This window comes from Antedon bifida, chromosome 9 (genome assembly GCF_963402885.1).
Source record: "Antedon bifida chromosome 9, ecAntBifi1.1, whole genome shotgun sequence".
Classification (NCBI taxonomy): domain Eukaryota; kingdom Metazoa; phylum Echinodermata; class Crinoidea; order Comatulida; family Antedonidae; genus Antedon; species Antedon bifida.
In genome coordinates this window covers 10,455,895-10,480,628 of record NC_136234.1, presented here as the reverse complement: position 1 = coordinate 10,480,628, position 24,734 = coordinate 10,455,895, and the positions used below count along the sequence as shown (strand labels likewise).

The 24,734-nt window shown below is 32.7% G+C and overlaps 1 protein-coding gene across 4 annotated transcripts in view; it reads left to right on the top strand.

Moving 5' to 3' along the window:
* Nucleotides 1-24,734, top strand: part of LOC144852482 (disheveled-associated activator of morphogenesis 1-like) — a 48,280-nt gene that overhangs the window by 12,762 nt on the left and 10,784 nt on the right. For 2 of the 4 annotated variants that reach the window (XM_078710306.1, XM_078710307.1), the window contains exons 2-12: nucleotides 12,601-12,784; nucleotides 13,610-13,699; nucleotides 18,192-18,260; nucleotides 18,632-18,723; nucleotides 19,216-19,351; nucleotides 20,584-20,781; nucleotides 21,345-21,455; nucleotides 22,312-22,415; nucleotides 22,674-22,740; nucleotides 23,225-23,342; nucleotides 23,954-24,142. In XM_078710306.1, the coding sequence (XP_078566432.1) occupies nucleotides 12,650-12,784; nucleotides 13,610-13,699; nucleotides 18,192-18,260; nucleotides 18,632-18,723; nucleotides 19,216-19,351; nucleotides 20,584-20,781; nucleotides 21,345-21,455; nucleotides 22,312-22,415; nucleotides 22,674-22,740; nucleotides 23,225-23,342; nucleotides 23,954-24,142 (1,309 nt within the window). In that variant the 5' untranslated portion in view covers nucleotides 12,601-12,649. The other 2 variants (XM_078710308.1, XM_078710309.1) reach the window with 2 other exon arrangements.

Sequence of the window (24,734 nt, the reverse complement as noted above, 5' to 3'; positions counted from 1 at the left end):
ATTCACATCTACAACAATCTTAAAACTTTCAACATCATCGTCAGATTCAGACTCACAACTTTCATCTTTATAGTTTACATCCGCTTCTAGACCATCATACGGCAACCACTCATTCCAATCAAAATGTACCGGTTCTTCCACCACACTCCTAGGATCTGATCGCAATCGTCTGCGGTTAACATAATTCAAAGGACCCCCAACTGCAGAGCGGATACCAAAAACGTCTGCTTCTTTGTTAATAGTCTCAACAATATATGAGTGCTCCTCGAACTTATTAGCCAATTTATGTCTAGTATTAAAATGTCTTCGGCGAAGTAAAACCCGATCACCAATTTCTAATATTTCCTTCGGAGAACAAGACTTATAACGATGCTCTTCTTTAGCTGCTGCTGATTTGATTCTACGTGAAACCACTTCATATGCCCTCTTCATGAGATCAGCTTCTTTAGTCAAATAATCCTCAGACCAATCTTGTTCCGCACCTCCAATAAAGTGATCTAATGGAATTAATGGTTCACGACCAAACATAAGAAGATACGGTGTTACACCTGTAACGGTATGAGGGGTGGAATTATACATAAACACAATATGCTGCAGCAATTCGGGCCATTTGTGTCGATCTTTCGGGCTTAAAGAACGCAATAAACTGCATAAGGTCTTGTTGAAACGTTCGCACTGCCCATTACTTGCAGGCCAATACGCCGTAGTGCGAGATTTTGTCATGCCATAAAGACCACATATACCTCGAATAATTTTACCCTCAAAGGATCTACCTTGATCCGAATGTAACCGTGCTGGCACACCATAATGGGAAAACCAATTATCTCTCAATACACGAGCCACTGTATCAGCCGTCTGATCTTTACATGGGACCGCTAGTGAAAACTTACTAAACACATCAGTCATAACAAGAATGTCCTCATAGCCTCCCTTTCCACGATCCATCTTTAAGAAATCTATAGCAAGAATCTCTTCGGGACGAAAGGCTAGAATATGACGAAGAGGGGGTTTGACCGTTGGTGTAGGGACTTTACTAGATACACAACTAAAACACTTGGAAATATGCGTACGTACATCACCGTTCATACCTGGCCAGAAACATCGACGCTTTAGAAGTTGTATAGTCCGTTGAACTCCTTGATGAGCCCATTTATCATGACATAAATCTATAAAAAGATTGCGCAAATTAGTAGGCACTAACAATTGATGAATTTTACCATGGATATCTTCATTGATCTCTCTATACAGAACTCCACAAATCTCTCTATAACTTGTCCACTGTCTCAACCAGCCCAACATTCTAGAATTATCTGTATTGTAGCGGTCACCAGGACACCATTTTTCCATCCATAATTTCCAGATTTCTCCCAATTCCCTATCTTTCTTCTGACATTCTGCCAACTGCTCATGAGAGTAAGAAGGAAAAATAGACAATGCCTTGTTAATACTACGTGATGATTGATCAATTTCAATACGTGGTTTACACTTATTAATTGAGGGATGAGAATCAACATATATATTAAGACATGAAGCGATAACTCCTAGATCTGACTTAAAATCTGTACACACGCTAATCGGACGACGACTTAAAGTATCGGCACATTTGTTGCTAGAACCTGGCTTATATTTGATTTCAATATCGAACATAGCTAACTGAGAGACCCATCTCATTTCTGTAGCGCCAAGCTTTGCAGTTTTTAAATGCGCTAAAGGATTATGATCAGTAAAAATGGTAACCTTTGAACCCTGAATGTAAGAAGCGAATTTATCCACCACTGCCCATTTTAGCCCCAACAACTCCAACTTAAAACTCGATAAATCAGGGTATCGGCATTCAGCACCACGAAGACTTCTACTTGCATAAGCAATTGGATGAAGAGAACCATTAGAGTCCTGCAACAAGCAAGCACCTAAACCTTTCAAACTGGCATCTACTTCAATAACAAATGGTTCATCAAATTTGGGATATACAAGAACTGGGGGTTTAGTTAAAGCATTTTTTAATTCAACAAATACAGCTTCTTCAATTTCAGTCCAACGAAACCTGTAGGCCTTCCCCGCTTGTGTGTCAGACAACCGGGTTACCAAATGCAAAGGCGCAGCAATTTTGGCATAATTACAAATAAACTTTCGATAGTATGAAGAGAGTCCCAGAAATGATTTAAGTTCAGTAATGCTTTTTGGCGTTGGCCAGGTCAGTATCTTTTCTATTTTCCCATAGTCTACAGCAACTCCAGCAGATGAAATAACATGACCCAAATAGGTTACCTCCGTCTTAAAGAAATCGCACTTCTTGCCCTTAACCTTTAACCCATACTTATACAATCTAGACAACACATTTTCTAATCTAGATAAATGTTGTTTAAACGAAGAAGAAAATATCAAAATGTCATCCAAGTACAACACAATCTGAGTCAAATTCATGTCGCCTAATACATATTCCATTACACGTTGAAATGTTCCCGGGCTATTAGACAGACCCTGCGGCATACGAACAAATTCATACAGTCCCCAAGGAACCCTAAATGCAGTTTTATTAATAGATTCGTCTGCCATTATAATTTGGAAAAATCCATGAGATAAATCTAAGGTAGAAAAATAACAAGACCCAGTGAGTACTTCTAAAACCTCATCAATGCGTGGTAGGGGAAATGAATCTTTCAACGTTTGGAAATTCAACTTCCTATAATCAACGCACATGCGCAAAGACCCGTCTTTCTTTTTGACCAACACAATGGGACTTGCAAATTCGCTCTTGGACGGCCTAATTATTCCCTGGTCTAACATTTCTTGTAACATAGACTTAACACTTGATATAGAATGAGGAGGAATACGACGATATGGTAGTCTAATTGGAGTTTCATCTTTTAAATTGATAACATGAGGAATAACATCACACTTTCCAACATCAAAAGCACTATGAGAAAAAACATGATTATATTTGGACAATAGGTTAGTCACTAGTTGAGTTTCCACACAATCAAGGTTACCGTTGATAATTACCCCAGGCGGTAACTGCTGGCTCTCAGAATTTAACTCGGTACCACAAAAAGAATTAGAATAAGAGTGATTAATGTCATATAACTTACGCACAGAACCGACGGATACGAGTCGACTTTGGGTGTGGTCACTAAATTTACAATCATCAATATCAGATTTTACACTACCGTCAACAATGTCTGAATGTGAATCACAAGGAACAGTCACGTCAGAATGTTGCAAAGAAACTAAGATACTTGATTCATCCTCATCTACTTGCAAAAGAATTTCAGCCTTTCTATTCCATGGAGCATCAACATGTGTAGCTGTTACCTGTGAAAGATCACGTAATAGATGGAAACCTTGTAATTCGCGTAAAATGTTACACCCAATCAAAACAGGATATTCATTACTATGATTAGTTACAGTGACAGCATCTGAAACTACCAAAAAGCTACCAGTTAACTTTTGTTCACCTATAACAATGGGAATTTCTACATATCCTTCGATTGGAACCTCCACCCCACAAACACCGATAACATTCATGAAAAGTCCATTAACAGATCCCAGCTCTCCAACAATTGACTTTAACTGCTTATTATAGACCGATGACGGAATTATTGAAGCTTCAGCCCCTGTATCCAAGATACAACCTAACTCAGTTGAGCCTATTCTAACGATAGTACATGGACTTCTGGCTACTAATTTATCTACTAAAACAGCATCGGAACATTTCAAGGATTGGGCGTTAGACATATTTCCATTATTGTCCGTGGCAACAACAGGGATATGAACTTCACGTTCAACATTACCAGTTGGAATTGGATGATTGGCTTGTGACTTAGAAACAGTATTAATTATATCTTGAGTAGGCGTATCTGAATCACTACGTTGGATACCCGGAGTATTAGAATTACTACTACGATTCTTATGTGGACATGCATATGAATAATGACCTCTTCCTCTACAAAACCAACACAACCCAGAAGGTATTTCACAATCAGATTTGGTATGACCATTTTTACCGCAATTGTAACATTTTAAAGGACCTGTAGAATTTTGATTAAACTTAGGTGGACTAGATATAAATTGGGAACGCTGAATTTCGCTAATTTGTTTCTTTAATGCTTGCAATTCTCGCTTTACTTCTGATAGTTCTGAGGGCCGTTCATTACATTCTACGCCATGTGCACGCGGATTTGTCCTAACAATATCAATTTTATACAACTCAAGAACTTCTTCGCGCATATCAAAAAAAGATTTTCCTCTAAAAGCTAGCTCAATGCGACGTAATTCACGCTTAACTGTAGGATCACGAACACCGTCCACTAAACGCTGCTTTAAAGTAGTATCTTGAAGATGTCTCAAAGCGGATTGCTCAGAGGGGCGAGACGCTTCGACAAGTTGGGAGTACAATTTCATTAAAGAAAGGCTATATTCAGCCAAGGTTTCACCCGGTAACAATTGCCTAGAATAGAATGCTGAACTATATGATGCAACAGAATCCTCCGATTTAAAAGCGAGTTCTAAAATTCTTATAGCCGCTTTCACATTCTTCCCATTTTCACACATGCTCATACTGCATTTAACCTCATCCTTCGCACAGCCACCAAGATGACTAATCAGGGTATCGTATCGATCATCATCGCCCAACGAATAATGATCACAATAAATTCGAAAATCTTCAAGCCATTCTTTTAACGTAAGGTCCCCAGGAGATCTTGGAACACCCTTAAATTTTACTAACTTAATCGGAGGAGCTTTCTGAACCGAAACGCCTTTTAAAACATTAGTTAATGCCGCAATCATATCATTAACGCCATCGCCGCTTGCAGCTGCTTCAGATTTAGATTCGCCTAGCGACATTGCAGAAGGTGAATTTGTGACAATATTATAGTAACTACAAATACTTTAAACACTACTACAATAAACAGAGTTTCAATACAAAAAATAAGTATCGTAAATGTAATACAAAAGTAACAATATTTCATATAAGGTAAGTATAAGCATCAATTCACAACATCATCTTAAATAACAACACACTGGCTGCCATGTCCATCGGAACAAAGATTCTGTAATATATATAAAACCATACACTTTCCGTTCTAAAATTAAATTAAGTTCATAAATCTTATCTGTCCAATACTCCTTGTCTTATGCACGATCCAGGGTTTGGTAAAACAATTGTTGAAAATACACAATGCAATCCTCCTTCAGGAACGCTTGAAACGTTGCATCCATCCTGTCCGTGACGCCAATTTGTCGTGGTTCGGGAATCCTTAATATTGATTTGCTAGGTTTAGACCATTAAGGTTTGGTTTGTGAAGCCATGTATCCCATGCAACAAAACAATACGCAAGATGAGGCTGCATTTACTCTGTATCATTTATTTTTCTAAACAGGAACAAACCCTGTATAAAACAACGTCATAATTATTATTTTTCCAGCAGTGTAATATAATTTAACAATAAAAACAATCACAAGCAAGCTTACTATAATTATGGTCACTTCACTAATTATCAATTAGTATTACTGTATATAACATTTAACGAACTTATACCTGGATCCAATACACCAATTTCATACTACTAATCACATCAACCTGGTAAGTTATCCAATTAACTTCAACATGGTATGTGATACAACTAACTTCAACATGGTATGTGATACAACTAACTTCAACATGTATGCTATCTAATAAGACAAAGCTGTATATCAAAGAGAAATTAAAAACAGTGAATTCATTGTCGTTACAAATAATGAACGATAACAACTTAACTCGGTTATGCACATGGAGTAATACTGTAAAACATTATGGTTGTATAGAAAATAATTATCTACTCACAGTATTGGCGAGAATCCACACTTAAAAGAAATACAGTATATAACATGTCTTACTCAGACAACAACTAAAACAACTTCTGCAGAACCAACGCTCACGCAGCCTATTCGATATAATCATTCACCTGATATGCAAATACGCCGCGAATACCAGTAGTGAACAATAGCAATGCAATGCAATATATTGCGCCACCAATAATGTAGGTATAAGAAACTTCGGAAGCTTTCCGATCCATTACAGTAAAAAGGATGAAATTTAACACGACCACCCAAGAAGTATTGTTAGCAGAAACGGGGTACTAAAAAATACGGTATAAAAAATACCGTATTTTTATACCGTATTTTGAGCAGTTGCAGCAGAAACAGGCCCTAAGAACCCTTTTCACACAGCCGAGTAATAACCGTGTGAATAAATTACCCCCATACGATTGGAAGTGAGAACACCATTTAACCGGTTATCGATGTTGTTAACAGGTTAATAGATTTGAAAGGCAGATTTGGATACTAGTCTAAACTGGGGTCTAAACTCTATATAGTTTATTCTCAATTAACATTCTCAGGGATAACTTTAAGTCTCAAGACATCTGGATCTTAAAATCTATCAGCAGAAAATGGAATTTTATTTTGTATTATTTCCAGGGAAATTGAATTAAGTTTGTTATAATTGAATAATTTAAGTACATACTTGACACTTAGTCAGTTCATTGACTACTGTACGTTTCACAAAAATAGAATTGTGACGTCCACAGTATCAAGAATTGCTAATTTGTTTTCTTATCAATTGCCCATATCCTAGGTAGACAGGTTAGGAATTCATGTTACGAACTAAATGTGTGGTTCCCTCTACTGTAGCACAAAACACATGGACTGCATGTCATTATGAAGTTTGACCAATCAAAAAAGATAGGTTGTCAAATTACTTGTGTTGCAAGGCTAGTGGAAAACCAGCTTAAATTTATGAATAGTAGTGGGTCCATTTGTAATAGGGATTTTATGCATCAGGATGAGAAGAGTTGGATGATGGCAATTTACATTAAGCCCCACCTACTTTTAGACAGTGCCCAGTCTCCCTTCCACAATTTTCTATGAAAAAAACTGATTTGTAGAGGGTAAACAGTGCTTAGTGGGATGGTTATTTGCCGACCACTTGTCTTATAATATAAATAACATTTCAGGCTCGTTGATGAACACAGACGCTCTGTTCACCACCTCCTGTCTCTTATAGGTTTTTTTTTTTGGTGATACCCATTTTGTTAATATTTACACACTACAAAATGAAAGTACTAGTATGACTAGGTATTCACTTCATTCAATGTGGTTTCTCCACAGGGCATTAGTCAACAATTTAAAGCCTTCCATTGTGGTCCTCTATTGTGAAAATGAATTTTTATTGATGACTGTTTTTGTGGTTTATACTGCCTATGGACTGGGCTTTTATTCTCTGAATTTCTTTCACTTGTGGCCTAACCTACGCCTGTGATCTTATATATTTTTTTACCTTGAATGGTCCATTGTTTCCACCTGTGTTGTTGATTACCCAGCTATACCATTACATAATTTTACAGAAATTTGACCTATAAAATATTGAAAACATTGTATAAACTTACTACTACATCTACAAGCTCTATTAACTTTAATTAGAATTTACAAAAGTTAAACAATTTCAGGGATAGTATTTCCAATAGATATAGAAAATTTGAATGGTATAGTACAATGGTACAATACTATTTTTCTTTTACAAAGTACATTATATTAAATTATTATAATCTAAGTTAAGAAAGAGAGCCTGTGTAAATTTGTTTCTTTTAAAACCCATTGCTTTGAGGTATGGGTACTCTGTAACTTTTGACCTCTTTTTTTGGTCTTCAAACCTTGTATATTACACAGTACGAAATATCATTTTATACAGACCCACTTTCTTGCTAAATGCTCTTTAAATAATTGAAATATATCACACATCATATTCAACTTTTCAACACAAACTATCAAAAGACTACGTTTAGTACTATCGACCATAACATTACTTAAACAAGTTAAAACTTGTTAAAATATAATTCAAACATAGCACAATGAAGAACACTATTTAAAAAAAAAATTATTTTATTCCTTGATCGTCTTTATTTGTTAAAACTTGACAGTAAAAGAGACATTAAAAAAACACAATGTCACTTATGAATAATTCTAATATAGAAGCATTGTATCACTATTAGTAGCAGCAGGTGTGCTTTAGCAAATTGAATGTTTATGGACAATTAATAAGTTGTTGACAACTGTGATCATATTCCTGTCATTTTGTTTTATGAGGAGGATTATTGCAAATAAATTATATTTAATTCAGTTATCAATATAGATAAAGAGAATTATACATTTGAACAATAGATACACTAAACAAAAAACCCAGAAAATAACAATTAACACAAACTGATCCTATTGAACATGACATCACACCCATTTTTGTGTGTGGGAGGGATGGAAGTTTTGTATATTTTGCTTAATATTTCATTTTGTATTCAAACCATTAATAATAATTATAATGCATGGCTGTTTTACTAACTGTTTACAACTAAATTTAGTTGTTCAGTTTGTTTGTTTTGAATAAAGATAGTATTTTCCCAAACAAGCCTGAAAGAGCTGTATAATCACACACTACACTAGCTCATTATGCATTACTGTGGACAGGCAGGCGAACAAGTGTAAATGTGATCTTTGTTCTTTGCAGTCTGTGCTTTCTTCTCTCCCAGCTGCAATGAATTGTGTTTTACATTTGTCTGTAGGCATCTTGTATATAATGGTATGCATTGTGTGCCTCAATGATCTTCATTTCATAAAGCATCACTCATAGTGTGAAATCTGACAAAGTTAAAAACACTAGAAGCTTTTACTGGCAAACATCAACATAATTAATAGCATGTTTTGTCACTAACCAGAGTAATAATAATAATGTACATTATATTACTCTGTGAGTAGACATAACCTACTGTACTATACACTGGAATTTAATTTGTCAATTCAACTAAAAATGTTTGTTATGTTTTTCTAACTTTTTAGTATCCAACTTTATTCATATTATCTACACAATTAATACAAGATACAATTTTCTCAAAATAAAAATGGTGATATTTTTAGAATCAGGATACATTTTGATAATAGTAAAATAAATTTATAATGCAAATTTCTATCGGGTGAATTTTTGATTGTATTGGTGTTGAGTATCTGAAATGTTTTGTGGAGATTTTGGTGTGCTGGTCTAGCCCTGCCTGATCTACTGTACTCATTTCGACCAGCATAAAATCAATACAATATATAAAAAAGAGATGAAAAAATGCAGGGGCAGCTTAATCAAAATACATCGTTGTAACTCAAATGAGTCAGCTACCCCTCAATGTAGTCTGAATGTAATGCATGGGGTTTGTTTTGCATTTACAGTATTGAGTTAATTTTTTTAATTGTGCTGCGAACATTTTAAACATCCAGGTTTTTCAGTTTGCTAGTTTGTATTACTGTAGCATTATAAAAAGATGTCATTCTTCATTGTAATTTATTAACTGTACACATTTGGCCTACTTTACTCGTATTATGTAGGTCTTATAATATCCGTAGCCATTGGGTATTTTGCTATCAATGCTCAACGCTCTCTAAGATTACATTACATGGATGTCTTAGCAATTTTAAGCATTTTACGAAGTGGCTCTGCCGATAAGTAAAAGCTAAATTTGAGACCACCATGTCAAGTCAGTGATGTTGGAATGACACCAGTATCCAGGATTTTATAATAGGAGGATGGAAGAAAGAAGGTGCCTAACAGTAACAATTGTGATATGAAGTGTAATGTCCTATGTTTTGCCATTTAGTTTTGTCATTTTAATTTAGTGTGTGCATGTGTTGGATGGAGAGAGAGGGTGGGTGGGGGTGTTGAGGTTGTTACCCATGTACCTGTTACCATCTGGTTCTCCTTTTGGATCTGCCTACAGACACACTTCTCTGCAGCAGCGTCTAAACACCCTGACATTAATGTTTCCTTATTGGAACAATACTTCGTTATATCATTATGCCTTGTTTTTTTTAATAGAACATTATAGTTTTAATAGGTTAACTATTTAGTAGACTACATCCTATTCTTGTCAGCTGCTATCAGCTGTATAAAGACATTTCCATTTCTAATAACAGCTTCCTTCCAAAAGGAAGGTCAGACATCCCTCTAATTAAATAGACTATTCCAATCTGATTGGTCCAAGTGTGCATACACAACACAAGTTTACAGCAGTTAGACCTACACTTTGAGATCTACAACTGTGTGCCTGCCACATTGATGGCCAAATATTAATAGCAATTATTGCTACTGTACCTTGCATTATTCAATAATATATTTTAATCATTTTTGGTGGATTTATATAAACACAAGGTAGGGATGATTTTAAACATTTTTTTTTAATATGGTTATTAATATTCACATTCTTTGTCTCCAATATTTTGATATGAGGGGAAGATACTTTCTCCTGTGTGTCTGACAAGTTAATTTGCATCAATACTTTATGCACTGGTGCTTTTTTCACACTTTAGCAATTATTGCCAAAACAGAAGGTAATTTTTACTCTTGCTGATGTCATGATCTGTAAACTAAAAGATCTCAAAAATTGAAATAAATAGCTATCAAATACCATGTCTAAAAATAGACTACAAAGCTATTAAATGTACAATTGTTGTGAACCCCTACTGTTGGTGGTTAATTCAGATAGGTCAAGTTATTGAAATAATCCAATTAGGTTTAAATTAAAAATGTAGGTGCTATAGAAGTGTTCTCCATGCGAGTAGATGATTGATAGTGATCACCATCAAAGTCATCAGAAATTGATATGAATGTTCAGATTATTGGGAAGATAAACGACATGGTCAAGAGACACTTGATAACCATCAATATGGAACCCAAGCTGATCCACTAAAACTTAATACTCTTTCCATTATTGAGGATACTGTACTTTTGTCATTTTTATAGTGAACTTTTAATTATTTTCTATGTAGAACATATTCGGTGAATGAAATAAATTGCAGAGAATATCAACCATTGATTCCAACCTGCTGAGCTAAATATGTTCGTAATAATCTTTCCAATTCTTACTTGACTCTTGAAAATTAAACCTGAATATGTCAAAACAAAACATTCTTTATAGAACCTATGGTAAAATAGCAAAGAAAATACTATGCATATAGATACAAACCACCATAGACCCTGTTTACGCTTGCGATTTGGCTCTTAGGCTGCTCCATTATTGGGGTTAGATTTAATTGTTGTTCTCAGTACATACAGCCTACTTGTATTGCAGGAGATGGGTTTTTCCATTCCATTTTTTGTGAGTGACAAAAAAGGCAAACAATTTACTTTATTATCATCACCTTCAAATCTGTTTATTTTTTAGTGAATAATTTATGAAAAACAATATTGTTATATTATGAATTATCAATTTGAATTATAATATCTAAGTAGATTTTGATGCTGGCATGAAATTACTCTCAGACATTTTGTGTGAGTCATAATCTATTTTTAGCATTACAGTAGATTGATTTTGAACGGCTTGAGATTTGAACTTTGATTTGCATACAGAGCAGCTTCCTTCATTCATAAAGTTCACAATGATTAACTATTTAAAGCATGATTGATTTACAGCCTAATCAATTTACTTGTAAAGATAAAAGGTTGTCTGTTGGTTATCATTGAAATTACATCATAGTTAGTATGTTTATTTTGCTATTACAAAGCTCTATGGTTATACCATGGAGAAACTATACAGTAACTACTGTACTGTATTATTTAAAAAAATGCCTTGTGTTATTCGAGTTAGCAAATTTGTTTTTCGAGGGAGGCGTTTTTTTTTGTGGTGTAATGTGGTATGGTAACATCAAATAAATTCCTCTTTACATTAAATATATAACACAATATCAAGAATATTGCAGGTGGGTTGTTATGTTTGGTATACTGTAGTTATGAGTATAAATGTGTCAAATTTTATAGACAAAACAAAAGAAATTATGAAATAAATACAGTATAATCCTTCAAAAATCTGATAACCAACCATGATTTATGGATGTTAAATCAGACTCCTAATTGTTACCTACCACTTTACAAAAAACCAGAGTGCATAGGATATGTATGATATTTTTTTTGGTGTTGCAATCAGTGGATTCCTGTTTAAACGATCAACAGTAAATGTCTATTTTTTAGAATTGCACACATAACATTGAACAGAATTTCTCTAGATTAATGAAAAAATGAGTTACAAACCAAAACAAGAATGTTCACTCACTGATGGCAAGGTCATTGTTACAAATTATTCACTCACTCACAAGGTCATTGATAGGAAGTACATTTGACATTGCAAAGTGCTAGCTAGATCCTGTATTAGTCTCTTGTACTTTAATTGTATTAATGGAGATGATTGTATTATAATTATCAAATATGAAGATATAAGTTGTGTGTTATTTCTTTAGGTTATGACAGCTAGACTTCATGTGTGCAGTGACTAATATGGCCTGACACTGTTAGAAAAATCTTTGAATTTGATGGCGAAAAACGGTGGCCTAAAAATTGTAAATGAGGTGCTGAAGTTAACCTAAAGTCCTATATTTTACAGTGCAATTGTCAAACTGTAATAATTAAATAGAGCAGTAAAATGAACCTTTTTAAGATAAGAAAAAATGAAATAAAGCAAGTATTGGGATATCCATTTAAATCCTAATTTATATATTATTTTTATTTTCAATTAGTATTGGTTTAATTTCTTTCAGGTTGAAACATTGTTGACAACAGACAGTCTTCAAGCATAATCTTTTCAAGATGTTCTGTTGTTTTGGAAGAGATACACCAGAAATCAAATATGATACAGAAAATGGAATGGCACTCCATCAATTGGAGAATGCAGAACCCATGCCATCAATGGAAGAACTCAATGCAAAGTTTATTGAACTTGTGGTAAGTTATTGAAAATCTTTATAATAATAATATAAAAATTTAACAATGCAATATCCTTGGGGTACATTCACACATATTCAGTATTCATTATAAAGACTGGCGTGTTTTATGTAATCATAAGGTAATCCACAATTTGAAATACCAAGGTGTTTACACGTACTGTGTTTAAATCAAAGTACGTTTTAAAAGTATTTGGATTTTACAGTCATGATGGCTAACTTTTGTTTTTGTGGCCATTACTTGAAGTACATATTGAAATATAATAATATAATTCTTAATTATTGCATGGCACCAGTGCTTGATTTATAATTCCTGAGTTCAACTCTTTCCCGAAAGTTGCTCTGCTTTTAGACCTTAAGTTTTGAATAATTTATACCGTTTAATTTCTGAATCTGCTGTCAGTGGTATAGTTGCCTTTATAGTAATATTTAATACAGAGATTATGCTAGACCTTGCATTCACAGATTATAGTATTATCTATCGTTGGGATGGTGGTAGGTAGGATTGGAATTTTAAGATGGTCTGTCATTCAATATTAAATTCCATTTTCATGTTTAGGAGACTAATTCTCAAAGAAGTTAAGAATCGTTTTCTAAACATCAAAACAAGTTTAGACTCTTTTGATATTTTTTATTGCGTGTATACCAATAAAGGCAGCTCCCCAAGGAATAATTAATTATATTATGAATGGATAGATAATTCGTTTATAAGAAATTAAACAATTAAATGTAAAAACATAAATGCTTGTTGACTAGACCTAAACATATCTAGCATTAAAAAAATGTCCGTATTTTAACATGAATTGTTTGTCATCATTTTATTTAGGATGAGCTGGACTTATCCGCTCCTCACAGAGAAGCAATGTTTAACTTGCCACCAGAAAAGAAGTGGCAAATTTACTGCAGTAAAAAGAAGGTAAGAACAATATAAAATACACACATACACATCAAAATACATAAAAATGTTCTGTCTGTTGTAGACAAAACATAATGGTGATAAAAGAGATTTCTTTTATTTTCATCAACAAAGCAACCCTACAAACCACATAAAACAAACAACATAGTACAATGATGATTAAAATATGAAAAACATTTAAACATGATTAATACATTAAAGAAGATAAAACATCTATACAAAATATTGGATTTAGTATTTAACAAGTATTGTGCAAGGATTTACTGTAGCAGTTGTCAAGACCTGATGGTGATGAGAGGAGGCCAATAGGCTCTTGTTTCTGAATCATATCCTAATCTGTATCCGTACACTGCAAATCCGTTTTTAAAACTAGGTTATTCTAAATTAAAATTATCACATGTCTATGTACACTTATTATATGAACAGAAAGTCATAGTTTTACGTCATTACTGTAGCTTAATCAGATGTGGCTTGCTCTAAACTGGTGGTTTTTGAAAACTTAATTAAATCTGGCTTTATCAGATACTGGTAGATGGTCTGACCTAATCCATCATGGTTATAAGACTGTCTTTACACATAATTATGATCGTTATCCATAACATGTTTTATGTTATTTTTTATTTGATTAATTTTGGCAAACACATTTATACAAACAAAACAAGACAAAAAATAGCTAGATTGCGCCAAGGAGTGGCAAAAGACAAAACAACTTCTGCCACTGATTAGGTGTGCCACTCCAACAAAAAAGCAAAAGCAAGTTGTTCTGGTCCGTCGTAGCAGACTTGGTAGACCATGATGATGCCAGTTGGTGGCAGCTCTATGACACGTGGTAACCTTAAAGGAAAATGAAAGTTATTTTCTTTGTTGTTCACACCTACCGTTTGTACAATTCAGGCTGCAGCAGTTCAAGTCATAGATTATTCTCCTACTACAACTACAACTCTTTTCTGAACTGGGAAAAAAACAAAAGTGTTGTGAACCATATAAATAATGCAAGAGTGACCTTGATTTTCATATAAAAACTCAGATTCGACTTTTAAAGTTAAATTACAAACCAATCAAATTGATTCCTTCATACCAGAGTTTTCCTTTGATCGGTGACACCTTCATTTGTAACAAAAGCATTTTTCTCTGTACGATACAAAACTGTAGGACTCGTATCCTAAATATTGTACTACTATGCAGAAATTGAAAATTTATTTTTATTGTTTTTTAAATATTAATTCTGTCAAACAAAGAATAACCAAAAGGCTTGATTTAGCCAAGGATAGGCAAAAGAGGCCAGAAGCTTCTTCAGATTAGGAGTGCCACCCCAAATTTATTAAATGTACCTGTTACACAGTCTCTAAATGAAAATATTTTGATTCATTTTACTGTAGAGCATTACATTGTTATTCTTGGGAGATTTGGCCAGTAACAACAATAAAGTGTATGCACCTGTGTATTACAACATGGTTGCTTTGGCAACTATAAACAAGGATGCTATGCAAAGTGCTATTAGTATTATATATTTTTTAAAGTAGTGATGTTAACCATTTTAGCGATGTTGTCAAGGCTGTATTGTATTGTATAAAAAAAACTTGTGAGTCAAGAAAGGAAATGAGAGAGTTTAAAAAGAGATTTGGAAATAGTTGGATAAATTGAATCACAAATGTGTCAAATTTAATATCATAAAATTATGGAGGTGACAAAATTGGTCTGTTTCATATAAATGAATTATTGCATTTACAAACAAGTTATGAATAACTGAATTGTGAAGGTTTTGCCATCTACTGTACTTACTTCATTCTTTTGTAAAATTAATGTAGTTTCCTTCTGTTTGTACTGTAATGTGTGTGAAAGACACTTTAGATGATTGTGAATACTGTATTACTTGTTTTGAAACAACCCAGGTCAGACTGAATGCCAAGGTCATGACATACACATTATGAAATATTAGGTGTTTTGGCAGTATTGTTTATTTATTAGTTTCCTCCAGTCTGATATTGGGTTTCTTATGGCATGTTTCTGAAGAAAAACACCAGAAGAATTGTGTTCTTGGAAACCACTTTGGGTAGTTTGTTTATAAACAAAGATCATATTGCAATTACCTACAGCAATTACTAAAAATAAAATCAGTCATTTCTTAGTGTTTTTGGTTTTTTAATGATATTATATATATATTTTATTTTATTTTATTCAAAACCAGAAATGGTGATAAGGTAAAAAAAGGAAAAGGTGATCGAGTCCCATGTTCATTCTGAACATAGGGGAATGAGCTGTTAGAAGCCTCAGCATTATGTGGTAGGGTGACCAGTTCCTTTCCATCCCAAACAAACCAGAACATGAGAATTAAATATCACCATTTGATGTAAAAAAGAAAGCTAACTATTAAAGTTGTGTGATTCACAATTTCACTATCTGTTATAAATTGTCCTTAAATGGTTGGAATAATAATTGAGATAGTATAGTAGTTTGTTAATGAGTTGTTAAATACAGAAAATGATAATGAATAAAGATTAGAGCTGATGGACTAATAATTGATTTGCTAATTATGAGGATTTTAAAGCTAATTCCATTTAATCTAGTCATGCATGAAGAGGGTAATTGCTAATAAATTAAACATTAATATGCACTAGTACTGTAAACATTAATATGCACTAGTACTGTAAACATTAATATGCAGTAGTACTGTAAACATTAATACAATCTCCATTACAGTTCGATTTTTAATATTTGAAACCATTTAAATTATAATTTAAGAATAAAATCGCGTACTCATGAATATCACCAGTCCATTTATTTTGTAATAAAAGACTGTATAAAGTTTAAATGATGTCTCAATTCATGCCTGTTGTTAGTGTTGGCACTAGATATACACAGTTGGTTAATTTCCTAATTAAATAGAATATGCCTTTGGTATAAAACATAAACAAATTGTAAATCATTAAAAAAAACCAAATTGTATAGACCAATGTTCATTCTCAATCTCATTCATTCATTCTCATTTATTCATTCTCATTCATTCATTCTCATTTATTCATCCTCATTTATTCATTCTCATTCATTCATTCTCATTCATTCATTCTCATTCATTCATTCATTTATTCATTCTAATTCATTCATTCTCATTCATTCTCATTTATTCATTCTCATTCATTCATTCTCATTCATTCATTCTCATTCATTCATTCTCATTTATTCATTCTCATTCATTCATTCTCATTCATTCATTCTCATTCATTCATTCTCATTCATTCATTCATTCTCATTCATTCATTCTCATTCATTCATTCTCATTCATTCATTCTCATTCATTCATTCTCATTCATTCATTCATTCATTCATTCTCATTCATTCATTCTCAATTATTCATTCTCATTCATTCATTCTCATTTATTCATTCTCATTTATTCATTCAGTTTATTACAATTAATTACATTATTATTTCCTTCATAAACAATGATATGATAACAAGGAGGCACTCCTACAAAATCAAAGCTTGTGTTGAAAGTGCCTTACAATACAATAGTTATAGATTAATAATATAACATTTCTGTACAAAAAACTGCTACAAAATAAACTAAATCTTTAAATAAATAAATTAAAATTAAAAGTAAGTAAGCTATATTCGGATATACAGTATCCTCACAATTAGGTGGTTCCAACGTTCAGGATTTTTTAATTGTTGAATGCTGTTGAATGTTGTGCCTTGAAAACCAAACTGTATTGTTCCCTTGCTTTACTTCCCAGACAAATTCATTGCCATATTTTTCTTAGGTCCTAGGGCTTGGCCTTAAAAAAGTACAGTACAGTACAGTACAGTATGTACTGCATCTTACGAATAATGTTTTGTATTCATGGATGGGATCGAACATTTTCAGTTGTTGAGTGATATACTTTGATTATTTAACTCATGAAACAATCATTCCACTCATAAAACATTCATTATTTGTATGATTTATTCTTTTTTTTATTATAAGAATTTAATAAATGTCTACCAATGGTTCTGTGTAAAATTTGACCTGTGTGAACTTTACTTCTTCAAGTTTAAGTGTTTTATTATTTCCACTTGTATCCAGTTACATTAGTTATGATATTAATTCAAACCAGTCTGTCAACATTGATAATGAATCATTTTGCAGAGGAAGTAGTTATCAAATGCACTCTCCTGCAACGAACATGATAAATGATAGCGTCATCCTCAGATGCTTCATTATGGCTTAGGTGTACAATAACATGAAACTACGTGACAAACTACATATCCTGTTTTGATGAATGCTATACATTGGTTACAACAACATTAAATCACAAATTATGGACTGCTAATTGAATACATTTCATGATGTACCATGCCAACATATAATATATACACAATTAAACATACTTATATAGGAAAAGTATGAGGAACATATCAGAAAAAATATTAATGGAAAGAAATATTGTATCAAACATGTTATCACAATTCTTTCAACAATTATATATACTTACCATTTGTATTATGTTTTTACAGGAACAAGATGATCCAAACTCAGCTTCATGGCCTGAACCATACCTAGATAAATTAAGATCAATGACAACAGTAAGTTATGTGATCAATGTACACATTATTGAACCCACCCACCGCACCATATCTAGATAAATTAAGATCAATGACAACAGTAAGTTATGTGATCAATGTACACATTATTGAACCCACCCACCGCACCATACCTAGATAAATTAAGATCAATGACAACAGTAAGTTATGTGATAAATGTACACATTATTGAACCCACCCACCGCACCGCACCATACCTAGATAAATTAAAATCAATGACAACAGTAAGTTATGTGATAAATGTACACATTATTGAACCCACCCACCGCACCATACCTAGATAAATAAGAACACCTTATTTTGCCAGATTGAAAACAGCGACTAAATGTTTTATAATTGTTTTTCCTCTATAGATGGTGATGTTAAGTCATGGAGAAGAAGATATTGATTCAAGAACGAAAATGGTTGACAGCCTGAAAACTGCTTTAAGAACTCAACCAATGAGGTAGCGATAAAGTCAAAATTACTCTGCAATTACTGCATTAACTATTGTGTTATTGTTATTTATTTTTAATGTATGATTTTAATTTGTTTAAATGTAGAATGTATAAGGCACTACTGCAATAAACAATGTGTACCATATAATTACCTCCAATAATAAATTGCATTAACAAACAAAGGATTACTGCAGAAACTGCAGTAGAAGAATTTGGAGATGGTCCTTAAGAGACTAGTAGTTAAGTATTTCTTATTGTTAGATCTTAAATTCAATGAAGAAAACTTGCTAATATCAGCTTAATACCAACCTCCAAAATGACAATTTAAACGATTGTCTGGTATGGGAGAGGTATTTATGTATGAAAGGTGTCGCATAGGAGGAGGCTAAATGTATATGGTAGATAATTGATAGTGATAGCAAAATGTATTCTGAAACTGTGTTCTTAATGTTATATCAATAGACCGAATATAAACAATGTTTAAACATTATTCTTAACAGATTTGTGACAAGGTTCATTGAGCTGGATGGCCTATCAGTGCTGTTAGATTTCCTGCAGAAAATGGATTTTGAAGTTACTGAAAGCTCCATACATACCTCAGCCATTGGCTGTGTTAAAGCTCTTATGAATAATTCAGTAAGTTTTAAACAGGAACAATGTGTGGTTTTGTTATCATTAACAAATAGGAAATACCCGTTTCAAAGTTGTCATCAAGATTTTTTTTTATATTACAGTATTTTTACCTAAAAGATTATTAAACAGCAAATTAAATCCTGAAATGTCTGAATTTAAAATAACATTTATTGTTAATTTATTTCCATACATTTTACATACAGTTTGATTGTTTTAGCAAATGAGTTGCTCATAAATCTTTTAGAATATTTTGATGTAGACACATGAATGTGTGTGATAGATGTGTGTTTATTTACAAATACCTCGTGAGACATCCAAAGTCTTGTCAAAATATACAAATTGTCTGGTGTATCAATAAAGCATTGATCATTTAAACACATTGTTTTAATAAGCAAGGGACTTCCTGATTGCTCTACTATTAGACTTTGATTGGTTTGTAGGATTGCTTTCAACTTAGTTCAATTGTTTTAACTTGAACTTGTTTGTAGGAATTTCAAAACTTTAAAGACAATCTTAAACTGATTACCAGAACAAAAGAATATGGGTCATGTACATAGTTATGAACTGATAAGGCTTGAAAAAAAAGACATACTGAGAATGACGAAATTATTTTCTATACTCTTGATATATACTTTCATAACCATTTATTTTGCACAAGTTTTTCCTCCAAGAGCACATTGACAATTTCAACTTTGGAAATTGTTTGGTATGATAAAATTATGTTAAAAATAAATTGAAAATTAAATGAAATTAAATATAAAACACAAATTTAAACTGAAAACGTTTCATACTAACAAACTTTGCCAGCCCATAAATTGGCAAGGATATTCCCTTATTTCAACCATGTGCCAAATAAAGGTATGGTCCAACAAAATGAGGTTACTAGAGTTTATTCTTTAGGAAAGACAGATTCTACAAACATCCATACATGCAATTAAACAAATACAATTAGAAAGGTTTACCCTCTTAATAAGAATGTCCCCTGGATAGGGGTTGGCCATGTTGTTATAATACGTCTTCCCTTTGATGGTTTCTCAGGAAATGTCTCCTCAATAGGGGTGTCCCCTGAATAGGGGTTGGATGTAGTGTTAAACTGATTTACTCTTTGTCGTTTCACAGGAAAGTATCCTCTCAAAAGGGGTGCCCCAAAGGTTTCTGATACTGTATGTTAAATTCATGATGTCATCAATTACAAAAACAACAATCTGTAAATGTATTATGTTTACATTTTCTAGCTTGGTAGATCACATGTGTTAGCTCATCCAACCGGTATCAAGATTATTACGCAAAGTTTAAGCACTGAGAATATTAGGACTAAAATAGCAGTGATGGAGATGCTGGGAGGCATGTGCCTTGTACCAGGAGGACAAAAGAAAGTTCTAGAAGCAATGACACATTTTCAAAAGTATGCCTGTGAAAGAACACGATTTCAGGTAAACTAAACAAATTTGCTCGTTTATGTAATTCACATATCAAATATATAATATATTTACTTTTAGGTGTTTTTTACAAACCAGTGAATAAAATCAATAAAGTCAAATCTGAAACATATTTTCATACAAGCAGTTTCAGTCCATTGAATACATATTATCAGCATCAACACTATTGTGATTATTATTTATCAATTTTAGTGTTAACATTGGTGATAGCCCTTATATTCTCCAGTACGTTACAGTACTACCACACCTCTAGTCTAGAGGAATCCCTTCTGCCCTTAAAAGCCTGCCTTTAAAAGCCATGCCATGATTGTTTCCCCCAAACTTTAGAAGGATTTTGAATATAAGACAGTTATCGTAATTTAAATTAAAAGTTATCGTAATTTAAATAAAGTTAAAATGGCTAGTTTTAGCTAACATGATTATTTTGCAAGATGAATGTATTATGTTCTTCTATCCATGATGTCTTGCACAGTTATGTACATGTTTTGTTTTAAATATAGCGGTTTTTAGGCACATCAGTTGAACAATAAAATAAATAATATATTTTTACTCCCCAGACCTTAGTGAATGATCTTGATAGGAGCACAGGGCGGTATCGTGAGGAAGTTAATCTTAAAACTTCCATCATGTCATTCATTAATGCTATCATTCGATACAGAACGGGAGAGGTAAGGCCTTTGTTGAAATTATAGATGAAATACATCTTCTGAATATAGATATTAAACGTTTATTTGTCTTCTACATTGTAAAGAATGCTTTTTTGTAAAAGCCTGCAACACATACAACAAGAACGTGTGGCGCAATGTCTTGGACGTTGGACTACTGATTGTGAAATCAGGAGTTCAAAGCTCGTCCCATTGCTTGTGTCCTTAGGCAAGACATTTCACTTTTGTCTTTACTTTACTCTCCACCCAAGTATACAAATGAGTACCTGGTAACACAACTGCACTAAGGCTGCATTATGGGAATATGTTTCCATTTGTGTTTGATCCAAAAATGACTGGGGGTAATAATGTGAAGCACTTTAGATGCTTTGTGCTATATTAAAATGACGTATCATTCTACACCCAACTGAGCTAACTAAAACTAAACTGAGGACTAAAACTAAAATGAGGATTGCAATACATTGGGTAAGTGTACCATGTACAAATTCATACAATCTTTTAGAGAGAATTTTGTTTTAGATTGAGAAAAAAAGATGTAATAATACAAAAAGTGATCAACCTTCCTTGTAATTGTTGATTTATTAATTTTATTTATTTATTTTTACTGTATCAATTATTTTCAAAATTAAAAGCTGAAACACAATATTTTATCTGTACTCTGTACTTAGTATAACATAGTTAAATTGGAAACTGTATTTAATGCAGCGTTGTCATAGATAACAGTCTTGAAGATACCGTAAAACCTGAAATAATGTTTTATTTATATCAACTTCAAAGACCCCCACCCCCAAACTATTATTAGTATCTCGCGTAGATGTTGTTTATGTAAATATTATTGTTACATATTTTATTCTTTCAGGACAACCTCGAGTTCAGAATTCATCTTCGTTATGAATTTTTAATGCTTGGTATTCAACCGATCATTGATAAATTAAAAACGCATGATAATGCAACGTTAGACAGGTAGGTCACATCGGTCATTGTATATGATTTAAAAAAGTAAGGAAACATATAAAACTTGTAATGATTATTAATATTGTTTTCAATTTTGTAAATAAAATCACATCTATCATGCATTTCGCAAGATAACTCATACATTTGTATTTATAACTATTGTCATATATTTATTAAAATACCCAATGGTGAGAGGAAAACAGTGGCTCTTCCCAGTAATTCAAACTGTGTGACTAATATAATCAATTTAAATTTACTTTTTTGTAGACATTTGGATATCTTTGATCTTGTTCGGAATGAAGATGAGCGTGAATTGGCCAAGAGATATGAGTTGGTAAGCATAACTTTAAAAATCTTTACTTTTACATTCTTTCAAAGTTATGTTTGTCAGTGCTTAGGATAATTAAATACCAATACATCACTGAATTTAGATACACAAATTAAGCCTATCTAGTCCCGCCTTATTAATTGTAGTTTGTGTGGCTAGCTGCGCCAGCCTGTCAAATCATGCATCTTTTAGATCTATAAATAAAATATTTGGAAGTAACGTTTGGTTGAAAATGAAGTACAATGTCTAATAAACCATTAAATTAAAGGCCGTAAATTGAACGCTTGCGTCTTTGCCAAGTCAAAAGTGAAAAAAAATTGTGATGTCAGAATACGATACACTGAGTTGACTCTATATACAGTAAAAAAAACAGTAAATAAAATTAATTAAAAACTTTAATAAATATACTTATTATAAAGCAATAAAATATTTTCTTGTTATTTGGTAGAATTATTACCATTAATAGTCATTGTTATTTTAAAAATGTTAGATCCATATTGACTCAAGGAATGCTAATACTATGTTTGAAGTTATTACTCGCAAGATCTCACACACACAGGCTTATCCACACCTTATGTCCATACTAGAACACTTCTTACTCCTTCCAAGTAAGTATATTTTATTCAAACTCAACTTAACGGAGATATAAATAGTTTTGTTGAGTTTCTTGTGGTTGTATAAATTAAATTTTTCTGGAACTCAATGCAACTAACCAATGCTGACAAGTTGGTTCTCACTTAAGTGGATTTGTTCAGGTTTTTTCAAATACCAATATTAGAATCCAAAAATAATTCATGATCTCTCTAAATTGAATTGACTGTCTATTCTCCCCTTGCAAAATCTGTCTATTCTTCCTTTGCATGATCTGTCTATTTTCCCCTTGCATAATACATCTATTCTTCCCTTGCATGATATGTCTATTTTTCCCTTGCATGCTATGTCTATTCTTCCCTTGCATGATCCATCTATTCTTCCCTTGCATAATACATCTATTCTTCCCTTGCGTGATCCATCTATTCTTCCCTTGCATGATCTGTCTATTCTTCCCTTGCATGATATATCTATTCTTCTCTTGCATGATATATCTATTCTTCTCTTGCATGATATATCTATTCTTCTCTTGCATGATATGTCTATTCTACATATGTCACGTATGTATTCTACCTTGTATGATCTGTCTATTACCCTTTTTAAAACTTTTTAAAACCGTTTTTTTCAGATGGCTCAGTGTCACAGAGTGCGCATATGTGGGCATTAGTAGACATGCTCATTCAACAGATTGTCCTCCAACATGAAGATGGCCATGATCCTGATGTATCTGTCGTAGATTTTAACTTTAAAACAATTATAGAAAAAGTTATTAATCAAGATGTTGTGCGTAAAAAACAGGCAAAAGAAATGCAGCAAAGTAAGTTTATATCTATAAAATTATGACAATCAAATTGATTTATCACCACAGAGTAGTTTTTAGGTGATAATGGTTGTCTGCCTATTGAAGTTATAGCATATTAGAATAGCACTGCTAGCATCAAAGTCAAATTATACTCCACAGAGAAAAAAAATGAGGTGTTCAGACACAAAGCAATCTTTAAAACGGAAGTTTCATAATTCAGAATACTTCTTACATACAGACACAAAATTTAACACTGTTTGCTAAAATGCTGTAACACTATCAATGTGAAGAGGGCCTTATAAATAGTAATAAAATTAATTGTTAGAAACTATATGCTTACCTCACAAACCTTCAGACAAACAATATAATTTATGAAAACAAGTTAAGAGTCATGCTGAGAAATTTCAATTACACACCATCAATTAATGGCTAAAAAAATGGTTGTTTATCATAACAGCAGGAATTAATTGCAATTGAAAGATATCTAGGCTTAGCCTTAAGCCTGTCTAAATCCATTGCTGGATAATAGCTGAGGATAAAAACATTGTACAGTACAACCTCTCCTTTAGACACAAATTAATAGGGAAATGTACTGCATGTTTTAATT